Genomic DNA, 12700 nt, shown 5'->3' on the forward strand with positions numbered 1-12700 from the left:
AGGGAACAGAAATTTCACCTGCTTTTCATCTTTGAAAATTATGCTGTGGTGGCCTTGAGATGTTACCAGAGTCCTTGTTGGCCTCTTACTGCCTTCTGGTCTCATTTTGTCTTCCTTAGGAGTAATGTAATTGCTTGGGCTTATGTCAGAGTTTGCCTGACTGGAAACTTTTCTAACCATAGCTAATCATTGCATTAAAATACCAGTTTATATGATTTCAGAACATGAGATTGTAGCAGTTGTGTAATGATATACAAACCAATCAAAATGAATGCCATAGCAATCACAAAAGTGAGAACATATCCCCTGATGGGTTCATTGTTCTTTCCATATCCTTTGGCAAAGAAGTGGAGTCCTTTGTAGACGTTGTCCTTGCAAAGAGCCTAGTAGACAAATCGGAACTTTAAGCACATCTGCTGCTATGGCACATAAACATTTAAACATAGTGATAAGCCAACATCCTACTACAATGGGAGTCCATATCCCACTACAGTGAGAAAATAGAATCACAGGCATATAATACATATTGAGTGCTTTTAAAAGGGATTAACCAGACAGCTAAATAGACTCTAATTTGGAGGAAACTGAAGCACAAATCAGTGGCTTAGTCTAAGCTGAAGAGTATATCTTTTGGTCCTGTTTTCCTTGCCTCTTCCTCCCATGTGTCACTGCTCTTTAAATATATATCACATTTGGCACATAGAATGCAACTAAATTTTGTGTCTTTGAAGTAAAACCAGAGTATAAGGAAATGTATAAGGTTTAGTTTTACCTGGAAAACTTTGGGTGCGCTTACAAGAGATGCTAGAGCTGATGACAGAGTAGCAGAAAAGATGCCAGCTGTGATGAGAGGACCAAAGCCAGACACCATGCTCATCACCTTCAGGAAAAAAAAAAAGAGGGGGGGGCAGGTAGGGAAGAATGAGGTGGCTTGCATTTGGATACACTTTTTTTGTTCACAGACCCATTTGAATACTCTCCGCATGTCTCTGCTTTTCATGCTTCTAAATCCAATACACTATAAACCAACTGTGAAGCAGGAAAATGCTATTACTCTTGTTTTAGTAAAAAGCAATGGAGGCATAGCCAAATTTGTATACAAGTATGCAGCTGGCTGCTGAGGCAGACTAGTACTCTGTGAGGTTTTCTGACTTCCTTTACTAACTGCTATAAGCAACAGCCTCTACTTCATGGGTAAATAGTCAGCTTGTAGCAAGAAGACAATACAGAAATGACAGGGAAAAGCACCAAAGTATGAAATGCAGTTGGAGGCCCTTTCTCTGGTTTGGGTTTTTGCTTGTTTGTTTTTAATTGATTATTTAATATGGCTTAAAAAGAGAAAGAATACCAATGATGGCAACTGTCAGGCCTCCCTTAGCCTTTCTATAGGGGCTGCACTGGGACCACTGAAGTAAAAATGTTGTTTAGAAGCACCAAACAAGGAAGCTAAAAGACAAAGTGAACAGATGTGATTGCTAGGTGCTTTTTGATGTGTAGGAAGTACTTTAGGAAAGAAATCAGTTAATCCTGGGGATTTCTCAGATGAAGACATTTTTTTTCTGGCTTTATTCTGACAAAGATAGATACAATAAAGACAGGCAATTGATTTCTGTCTTTAACATATAGCATACCAAATCTGTGTGTTACCCTGTTACCCAGGAGTGCTCACACTAAGAAGTGAAACTCTGTTTATGGCTCATTTCAAGGGTTGCCCTGTGTCTGAGCAAAACTGAGGTGGGAGTGAGGATGGCAAGTTATCAAGAAAGGAAGGAAAAGTAGTCTGTGACAAGGACAGCATATCTTTTTTAAGGTGGTTATCCAGCCCTATCATTTAGCAGAGCAAGCTGGGAAAAAAGCAAGTGACTTTAAAAGCTACAAATGTCTAGTTGAAAAGCAAGTGCAGGTGGGTGGTGAGCTCCTTTTGCAGACCGTGAAGCACAGGGGCTGAACAGACATCTGGGAGCTGTGGTTGTTAGGCTGCAGAACTGCTTTGCTTTGATGCTTTGCCTAAGCTGTCTTTTGAAGAGTAAAAATGGCAGACAGTCTCTCTTTGGCCTAGGAGAAAGACTCCATTGCTTCTAACTTGATATTTCACTCAGCTATTTTTGGATACTTTCTAAGAAGTCAGATCTCTGGTTTTTGTACAGTGGCACAAACCTTGAACAGTCACCACAGCACCCCTGAGGTAAAATCGCATCCATCTGTAAAGAGCAGTGAGATGAGCTGCTCATCTAACAGGAGTTCCTGAGGTCTCTATTAAGTCTAGATTTTGTGTTTGAAGATGTTACAACATATACTGCTGCATGGTACTTGTAAAGACCCTACCAGAGTGCTGGGAGGCTAGTGATGGGCAGTGTGAAGGTAATGTGGAATGCAGGGTACGCTTCCCTTTGATTATTCCAGTAGATTTTCACTTTTTAAGATAGAAGTGGATGCCATAGAATCGTAGAACCATAGAACCATTGAATGGCAGGGGTTGGAAGGGACATTTGAAGATCATCTAGTCCAACCCTGCTGCTAACACAGGTAGAACTAGATCAGGTTATGCAGGAATGCATCAAGGTAAGTTTTGAAAGTCTCCAGAGAAGAAGACAATGTCCTCTAGCATTTAGTTGTCATAAAATAATGATTTGGAATGTTTGTAGTTATGTATCTGTGTATTGCTTATGATTATAACCTGAAAATTATTCATCAGCCCATAATCACATGGCTGATTTGCACATCTGGAAAAATCATAGCCTAGGCTGCAGGCAGATCCATTGCAGCTCATCCCAGGTACCACTGTGTCATTGATGTTCCCGGTAGCATCTCGCACAACGCAGGAGGCTGAGGAAACAAGGATACATTATTATTTTCCTTCCTTGCGACATCAGAAGAGTGTTCTTGCTGCACTTTGTTACTCTGTGCTCATTTTGTACAACTGCTGCCTTCATCTCATCCCAAAGAGCAATGTTTCATGTTTTGGGCAGAGATTACTTCTCTGTAGTGTGGCTTAGTTTCTCATGTCATCTGCTTACTTCTCTTACTTGTAAAATTATCCAGCCAGTTGACTTCTGAGGACTAGCATATTTCTGAGACTAGAGAACCAGATAGGCATCAACAGTAAATTAACTAACTCAAAAATAAAGTCTTTGCCTGTGACCACTTTTACAAGTGTTAGTATTTAAAGGAAAACAGGTCTGTGAGGGTCTTAGGTCTAGGCATACAGTTCTGGTTTTTCTGTTTGTTAAATGACGACACGTAATTACTTTAGAGACCCAAATCCTCAGCTGTTCAAACTGAAATTGTCATAGCCCTAAAATGGAGAAACTGTCCATATTCTTTCTGCTTTTATTAGTATTTATACTGTCTTTTTTTTTTCCCTTGCCACCAAAAATGGGCAAAAACATATGGAGTTAACTTGGAGTACTGATCTTAACATCTTTAGTGGCCAAAATGTAAGTTTATATGGTATCTTCATACATATCAAAAACATTGTTGTTGAGACTCCCAAAGTAACCATTATGTCTTTAGCAAATCAATATTAAAACAGAATGATGGGTGGGGGGAAAAGTATTGCACTGCAAAATATCTCTGTAGTTGAAATACAGCTATTGCTTGTGAGAACAGAACAATGCATCAACAGTGATTTATAACAGAAAGTGAAGAATGATTAATTCCACTTAATTGCAGGGGAAATTGAGATCCAAACACTGCAATAACTTGAGCTGTAGCTTGAGTATTCTACCTTTTTCATGAAGCACAAGAATCACAGATACCAAGAATACTTGAGATTTGCCCCTCAGGAAAGGAGGTACCCTGCAGGACTTTCATGCAGTATTGAGGTATTTGCTCATGAAGAGGAGTGTAATTTACAATACTCTTTCTTACAATACTATTAAAATAGCATCTACTAAGGATTTAAATATATATTCCTCCAATACAGTTCCTGGCTTCAGTACAGGTCTCCTTTTCACTCTCGTGTATGTTTTGTTACTTCACATTCCAATGGTGTAGAGCACCTAGTCAAGCAGTATATTTTTAAGACAGACAATTGATTTCTGTCTTCAACGTATAGCATACAAAATTTATATATTACCCTGTTACTTGTGAGTGTTCAATACAACTAGTGAAGGCAAGTTAAAAGCCATGTTAAATTTCAATGTGAATGAAGAACAAAAGATAGCAGATTAATCAGAGGTTCCTTTAATCTTTACTGTGCTAGTGGTCTATGTCACTGGATCAACTACATAAGTAATCATATAAATTCCATGAAAGTCCTATCTGCCAAACTTTTTTTTCTGGTGATTGCTGGCGTTTTTTTCCCCCACTGCCTTCGCACAGTGAAATCAAAACAACTCTCTCTCTTTCCATAATAAATCCACAGGATGAAAAAGCAGTGAGTTTAAACATTCGTGTGCATACCAGTCTTTCAGATTGTTAACTATAATGAAGACATGAAGCAGAGGTTCTGTACTTACCTGCACATATTGCAACAGCAATGTAGGCAATTGTTGTGATCACGATGGCCAGCATTGTTCCTTTGGGTATTGCGCTTTGTGGATCCTTAAAACAAAGCAGTGATTTGAAAAACACTGTGAGTTTTTGTGCTGTAGTCTGATTGCAATTGCATGCTGGGGAGTCCTACCATGTTGTGATATAGAGGTCAGATTTTTGTCACATAGACCTGCTCAAACATTTCCTGTCTCAGCATGTAGATGGGAAGCAGTCCTGTGGTGCAGTGCAGCAGGGGTGTCCTGAGCTCTGCATTTCTGGGAGCACCAAACTCTATATTGCAATGGGATTTATTTATGTTTCATAATATAATGGGTCAATAGTTGCTGAACTAACCATCAAACTCCTGTTGATGACAAGATGAGACCATCTTTGGTTAATGAAAAAGAAAGATGCAGATAGTCACCCTGTGCAGGGGGCAGTACTTATGTGGTTAGCAACTAGTAATTGTTAGTTCTGTTTGACAACAGGCTATTTCCTTTCACTGATTTGACTTCTGATTTAAGTAATTTAATAAGTCTGGATTATGATCCTTACAGACTGGCTCACAGCAACATTGACTTTGAAACCAAAAATCTGCATTATGCATTGTAAATTTAAAGGGGGCTTTAATAATAGGCAAGCTCACAAATTTGTATGCATTTTGTTTATGCTGAGAAGCACTTTTTGTGAATTGCCTTCTTAAACTGGTTTAGCAAAGTTGTTTGTTTGGTTTTTTTTTAAGTTAAAGATGTGTGGGATGCATTTTAAACTGTAGACATTTGTGCTTTTATGACTATGACTGTTGCATGGAGGAAAAAAGCAAACAAAATACAAATTCAGTGTCACGTGAAAACTGGATAAATGACTTAACTGTGTTAATAATTAATGCAATTTTTAAATTACATGAGGATTTATTGAGCTGAGAAATAATTGCAAAGTCACTCCAGCTACAGAAGACCTTTTGCTCTCAGATCATGGTAACTTCATGCAGTTCTTGGGTGTGTTGTTTAGGTCATTGTTTCTGTGGAGTGCTGCAACCTTAAACACTGTGACATTAAATCTTAGAGTTAAAGCTCCTTACAGCTTTACAACTTTTAAATGTTAGCAACAATTAAATACATATTTAATAAGCTATTAGCACATAAGGGCTTGCTCTAAAACCTGCTGAAGTCACTAAAAAGATGAGCTGTTTCTGCAAGTAGTCTTTGGACGAGAACACTGCTAGAGTGTGTAGCAGCTACAGAAGCAATTACTTAGGTGTTTGCAACAAATTCTAAGGAAAGTTTGATTGGTCAATTTTACACTTTCCAAATACTTCTTAGCTGGTCTTCTAGACTTTTGGAGGGGCTGGTTAATTTAATTAGACTTGTCTAATGCATCTAAACACACTCAGTGGGGAATCTTCAGCCTGCAGGATTTGGTTATAGAAATCTGCTTATTGCCTGACTGAAACAACTGCTGAGAGCCAACAGGAGAACTGCTTCTTCTTGGTCTGCTCAAAACTCTTTCAAATAGATTACGAAAGAAGTGCTACTGCTTTGGGAGCTTGCCTTGTGTAGAGAGCACCATATATGGCAAAAGAATGATTTGTGTTTGCTAAAAAGATGGAGATTGTGTGAGACAGAGTTGGTCTCACTGGAGAGAATTACAGCAGTATTTCTGTTTTTAATTAAAAATGGAATCTCATAGACAAGACAATGGGTTTATATGATAAAGCCAGATAACTTCATTTGACATCCTGGGGTTCTCAAGGTGTATGCCACAGCTTTTTGGTGATCTTTTTAAAACTTTTATTTCATTGTTCTAGGGATCTGTGTTTGGTTTTTTGGTTTTTGGGCTGGTTGTTTTTTTTAATTAGATTGCAAGACTTGAGTTATGGATACATTGGTGCATTTATTGATTTCTTGTAATATTATGAAGTATTACATTCCTTCACATTTAGCAGAGATGTTTTACTGACTGCTTTTCTGAGCTTTGAATTACCTCACCTTTAAACACTCTTGCCATTAAATGTGCTGTGCAAAGCCATGAAAAGTAGAGGACACTCAAAGTGAAAACTAAATTGCTGTTTCTAATTTACCAGTATGTTTACATATTGGAAATACTATCTTGTACAACTGCTACACAGCTTGAGGAGAGCAGGGACCTGACAGAGTGGCCACAGCAAGACTGCTGGACACTTGGATATGCTTTTCCTTTCTCTTCAGACTCCTTTCTTTTGTCACAGTTGCAAACCTGCATCTTTTCCTTGAAGCAGCAGTAGTGACATGGGATTGGAACATACTTGCTTTCATTAAATGCTCTGTTTGCTCTGCCCTTGCTATGACCCTAAACTGAAAAAGCCAGTCTGTGCTGATTTTGAATACAAACCCTGAACCAGTGATTACAAACATGACTGTGACTGACTGAGAGCTATACAGGTATGCTTTTTGTGATAAACACCAAGAGATACAGATGTAATTTCGCTTATGCCATGTGCTACTAATGGACCATTAATGATATATTATTACAGGTTATTGAAACATGCTTTTAAATTATATATCAACCCAAATCTAAATGCAGTAATTGCTATAAATAAGCATAATGCATTATGAGAGAAAATGTGAACTGATGTTTTTAAATAATAAAAGAGATACTTAGGAGTTTTGCTTCCCAAACTAAGACATGGTTTAAAACTGAATACAGTGTTTGATTCATAATTTGTTTTCTTTTTGTTTTTTTTTTTTTAGCCTACAGCTACTATAATGAAGATAATGAAATACATACTTTCAGATCTCCTGAGATATTAGCTCCTGCAAGAATGCCAGTGGCAGCAGGGAAAAAAATGGCAAACACTGAGAAAAATCCTTCTCCACTTCTGAAATCTGGTCCAAAGTTTTCTGCAAATATTGATGCTGCAAATAGAGATGAAATTAAAACATAACACCAGGACATAGCTCTGAAGTTACTTAATGAGGAGCTGAATAAGATAGTCTTTCCTGTCTGGATGACCAGGTTTAAATCTGTCTCATACCACAAGCAATATGAATTTGATTTTCTTAATCTGGTCCCCAGTAGGACATGCTTGTTTGCATCTCAGAGCTACAGATCCATATTGAAGTGACAAGAGTGTCACTACAGCGCATAGCTCTGCTGTATAAAAGTTTGTCTGTGCACTGCTGATATATAAATGACTCAAGCAGCAGCTAAGTGTGCTGTCAGCTTCAGCAACAGAGAGATTAACTCAAAGATTAAATATATTCCCATGGACTGCAAGCTTAAACTCGGACAGAAGATTCTGGTCTTGTGACCTTTTTCAGTGGAATCCTTAATTCAGTATAAACTCCCAAAAATACAGATTTAACTATTTTATGATAGGTATCAAGGTTACTTGCCTTGGTAATTAAAAAAGCCTCTTGCCTTCTTTTCATTGTTGACAGGAATGACTGTCCCAATAAAGAAGTTTGCAATGGCAATAAGGAGAACAATTAGAAGAATAACTTGAGCCTATTAGTAGAAACAAAAACAAAATGTCCTGATGATTTTAATTTGCATTGACTGTGGAGATGACTACATAATAAATTATCTGTATGAGTTCCTGTGGGAGATTACTAATTTCTATAGTATTTCAAAGATACCAGCAATCCAGATAGCCAAATCAGCTAATGTCAACAGCAGGTAGATTTTACTAAGGTGATTATGAAATATATAGTTGTAATTTAATTTTATTTTAGTGTCTTCACAAGAAAAGACAAAATGAAACCTCAAATGTATTACTATCAACTATAAGACATTTGTATATTGCTATACAATTTGTTTGGCTGCAGTGAGTTGTCACTTCAAAGATTATAATACCTAATCATTTTCTGCTGTTTTTTCAAGTAGTTCTAGGCTCCATCACAGCAGAATGTAAAAATAAGGGTGCTATTCTGGACCTGATTTGAATAGCTATATTCTACCCTCTAAAGTATTTGTATCTGAATTTCCATTTTGAACTTTTTTTTTCAAGAGGTAAATGAACAGCAGAAATCAGTAGAGATTAAGGAATATCCAAATAAAGTTCTTCTGCTGAGCAGGGCTTGAAAGAGTACAGTGCTAAAAGCATGTATTGTTTATTCTGTCAAGCTGTATCAAAAATAAGGGTAAAATGGGCATTTAACAAAGGCTGTAAATAATGCCATCAATTATAAAAATCAACATTATGAAGTTGTCTGCAGAACATACACTTCCTCTTCCCTTTTGAATGCACCTTGAGGGAAGAGCATGGAGTAATTTTGCTTTCATTGAATGTAATGATTAAATTGCTATTGCTTCTAGGAAGATGAAGCACAAACTTAAACTGAGTGCTTTGAAAATTCTACTCATTGTAGTCTAATATACTGCTTGCTTTCATGTTCTTTTAAAAGTTTACCTTTGCTTCCCATTCCATGCCAGCAACAGAGATGCCGAGAAGACATACAACAGTTATGGTACCTATTATTCTGATGTCATTGGACTCATCTACCATCAGTGTATCACTCTCCTGAAAGCAGTAAGAAATATTATTAGACCAAGTCTCTCTTCCCAGCCAGTGGTGGAATCAGGTAGCAAGGTGAGATAGAAAGCAGTGAGCTAGCAATGTTTCAGAGATTTCTGAGACCAAGTGTCTGTATTTCATGTTCCAGCTGTCTCTTTGTAGTTGGGGTTGTTTGGTTATCTGATTTGATATCTGTCCTTTTCTGATTTTGAGATACTTGTTGAGAAATGCCTGAAGTATATTCATGAGGTAGAAATAATGAGCACTCTCTGGCATTTTTAGCCAGACTGGCTTCTTCCTTGCTAAAGATGTCCTTTAAGCCTCAGCTAAATATCATTTCCACTTAAACAAATGTATTACATAAACCCAACAAACATAAAACAAGCAAAAAAAGGCCAACCCCAACCCCCCCTAACAACAACAAAAAAGCCCCTCAAAACAAAACAAGGAAACCCTTCCAAAACAATGGAGTCATGCACATGAAACCTCTACATTTACCTTAAGAAGTTCTACAACCGTTTCAGCAAATCCGACTACATACATAGCCACGGCCACTGCATTGGCAAAAGCAAAGATAAGTCCTATAGATCCACCAAACTCTGGGCCTAGACTTCTTGAGATAAGGTAGTATGCTCCACCTGCAGAAAGAAATAACTGTTAGTTCACCACAACTAAATTTGCAGGTTTGCCTCATTCTCTCATGAATAATACCACAGGAATCTCTGCTTTTAGCCTAACAAATATCATCAATATTTACTCTATATTAATAGACACTTGCAAAAAAAAAGAATGTCCTTTGTACTGGTTTTGCCTTCAGATTTTTCTGTATGCCTTTCTACTGCAGAAGTCTTTTTAGTGCATATCAACATGCAAAACTGGACCATCAAATAATTTTACATGATGCATAATACAGTAACACAGAGCAGAGAGAACCTCACTTCCAGATGGGGTCTAACTTACTTGGTTCTATTCCAGTGTTAGCACAAAAGCTAATTTTCTGTGACACATGGATAAAACTCCTGCACAGTGATGCAGGGAATCTGCAATCTTCTTTTTTTTTAATATATATCACCATAAATGGAGCATATTACTTTGTCAATTAGTTATTTCATCTTATCTCACTGGCACTTAATATTTATTGACAAGAAGTCTTCAAGTTTATATTCATTTTACTTTACTGTTGAACTGTTTAGAGAGACCATTCCAAATATATTTATTTGGCATTGTTTTGCTTACTTCACAGTTATCTCAATTCCATTTTTTTCTAATCCAAATCTGCTGATTTTTGTATTTTTAATGAGATTGTATTCACTTACCTCCTCTTACTACTCCATTAGTGCAAATGGCAGACATGGAGATACCTGTTAATGTTGTTACTACTACACTCAGAGCAATAACTATGATTCCAAGACCTGAAAGATCCAAAAAAGAATGTATATTCAAATACCTGTTGTGCTTAAACGACGGGGTAAGAACTTGCAATTTTCCACAGAAGGTAGAGCAGACCGCTTATTAAGACTCTGAAATGCACTAAAACTTTGTTTCGTGAAATACCTGATGTGCACTTTTCCAGCAAAATTTACTCATCTTCCAAGGACTAGCTGAAATATAAGGAGCTTTATAAAGGTGTTAAATTGAAGATATCCACTGATCTGCAGCAGTCTTTAAAATGAGAGGAAGAGATGCCTTGTGCTTAGTTTGTCCAAAGGTGTCCAACCTGAAATGTTCTGAACAAGAAAGACCTGCTGAAATGTAACAGAAGAACTCCTTGAAGCCAGAAGCCATCCCTTGCTCAGCAGTAGGCAGGAACTTCTGAAACGTGCTTCACGGACCAAACTGAAAACTAGGATTTATTAGAAGTGACAACTTAATGTTGCCATCAATTGTGATTAGAGGTGGCTGGAATTGTTACCTGCCAGTTTCTTCAGATGTACCATTTGGTTAACCGTCCCTCTCCTTTGCCTCATATGAAAATAAAACATAAAGACCTTCTGGGGCTTGAAATCACTAGTAACCCTAAGAGTTTACCTCCGCGGACAAACCCATTAGTTGCTATTGCCGAAGTTGACAACCCAGTAATTGAGGTTACCATCGTGGCGAGAAGAATTATGATTACTCCAAGACCTGTCAGTAATAAGAAGATAAAATATTTTACTCCTGTTCCATGATTCCCATGAATCATTATTTTTTTTAAATGGAATTTTCAGGTCAGAATCAGAAAACTAAACTGCAAAGATGGTTTGCTGACCACTTGCAGATGGCAGAACATTTCTAAGGAGTCCCCATCACAGTAGTAAGTTATTCCCATCAGTCTGCAAGCAGTGATTTTGATAGGAATACCCTATCATGATTTTCAATGGCTGGAGGGAATGAGCAAACAAATGTCACCTTGGCATGGTTGCTTATATCTGCCTTTAATATATGCCCTGACTGTTCAAGTGAAGAGATTGACACATTTACCAGAGCTCTTGTAAGAATGCTGCTGTCTTTCATTGGTTAGTTAAACACTGATGAGAGAAAGACTGTATAGTTTCATAATGCACCAGGACAGAGTCTATCAGGAAGAGCGACAAGACCTCACTGCAAGCCTTCTCTATCATTACTTGCCAGGCTATCAAGTGCTGTGCTTCCCCAGTCTCTTCTCATCTCACTCTTTCCCTACAAAAAATAGTTTCTCTCCAATACAAGACAAACATTTGAAGGTGGAAATACTGGTTTTTTTAGATGCCATTTACTTTAACAGGTGACCTGCAATATATCATCTTACAGAAGCTGGAATATTTTCTTGTTTTAGCTGCTATAATAAAATTGGATAATTAACCAGAAATAATCAAATGTCTGAAGATCAATGATAGATGATTTGTTCTAGGTGAACTGAGTTTTAGACTGTGAAAGACAGAAATCTGAGTGTGTTTCCAGTCTTTGGGTACATGGTCAGGTTTTTGTTAACTTTGTGAAACCATGCTAGAAACTAGAAACTGCATGATTTTGAAGTGCCCTAATATATGAGCAAGAATCAGAGAAACATTGGTTGGACGTAACTTCTGAAGGTCTGTAGTTCAGCTTCCAATCATAGCAGAACTATTGCTAACACAGGATTAAATCACTCATGGATTTGGCTAGCTGGATCTTCAAAACCACCATGGCCTCTTTCAACTACATGATCCAGGGATAGACTACCTGCCCAGTGAAAAAGTTTTGCTTTGTGTACAGACTGGACCTCCCAAGCTTCAACTGCAGCTATGAATTCTGTTATGTTTTCTGACACTACCAAGAAGAGCTTGGCTTTGTAGTTTTAGAATGCTTTCTTGTTTCAAGACAGGTGAAGAAATAATACGAGCTTTTTCTCTCAATTTTATTGTTTCTATTCCCATCTGTATCTAGGAGAGGATGAAAAATTAAAGGGAAAAAAAAAAAAAAGAGAGAAAGAAGGAAAGAAATACAAAAAAGAGAAAATAATTACAGTTAGATGCTAAACGTTGCATCAGTTCTTAGTTTTGTCTGAACTTGCAAGCACATATGCTCTCTTATTTCTGTAAGGTACATAGGTCTTCAGTGTGGAACTGAAGATTATACATTGCTTATAGCAATGCTTATTGACCAGGGCTCATCCAAATTGAAACTTGGATCCTGCAACTGACATCCATCTAGGTGTGCTACAAACATATTGATTTATCTGCTGTGTTTCCGTCTTCTGGCTTCCAGATCGGATTCTTGACTTTGCTTCAT

General features: G+C 37.5%; 1 protein-coding gene across 3 annotated transcripts in view; it reads right to left on the reverse strand.

Annotated features, from left to right (window-relative positions):
• Nucleotides 1–12700, reverse strand: part of SLC12A1 (solute carrier family 12 member 1) — a 49788-nt gene that overhangs the window by 23787 nt on the left and 13301 nt on the right. For 2 of the 3 annotated variants that reach the window (XM_068143785.1, XM_068143784.1), the window contains exons 5-13: nt 11000–11095; nt 9470–9609; nt 8867–8977; nt 7851–7962; nt 7243–7370; nt 4461–4545; nt 2678–2826; nt 773–880; nt 260–383 (exon numbers count right to left, since the gene is read on the reverse strand). In XM_068143785.1, the coding sequence (XP_067999886.1) occupies nt 260–383; nt 773–880; nt 2678–2826; nt 4461–4545; nt 7243–7370; nt 7851–7962; nt 8867–8977; nt 9470–9609; nt 11000–11095 (1053 nt within the window). Of the gene's footprint in view, nt 1–259; nt 384–772; nt 881–2677; nt 2827–4460; nt 4546–7242; nt 7371–7850; nt 7963–8866; nt 8978–9469; nt 9610–10287; nt 10384–10999; nt 11096–12700 lie in introns of all 3 variants that reach the window. The other variant, XM_068143786.1, reaches the window with a different exon arrangement.

The sequence above is a fragment of the Melanerpes formicivorus genome, unplaced genomic scaffold (genome assembly GCF_026170545.1).
Source record: "Melanerpes formicivorus ecotype bairdi unplaced genomic scaffold, bMelFor1.0.p_v2 SCAF_10, whole genome shotgun sequence".
NCBI lineage: Eukaryota > Metazoa > Chordata > Aves > Piciformes > Picidae > Melanerpes > Melanerpes formicivorus.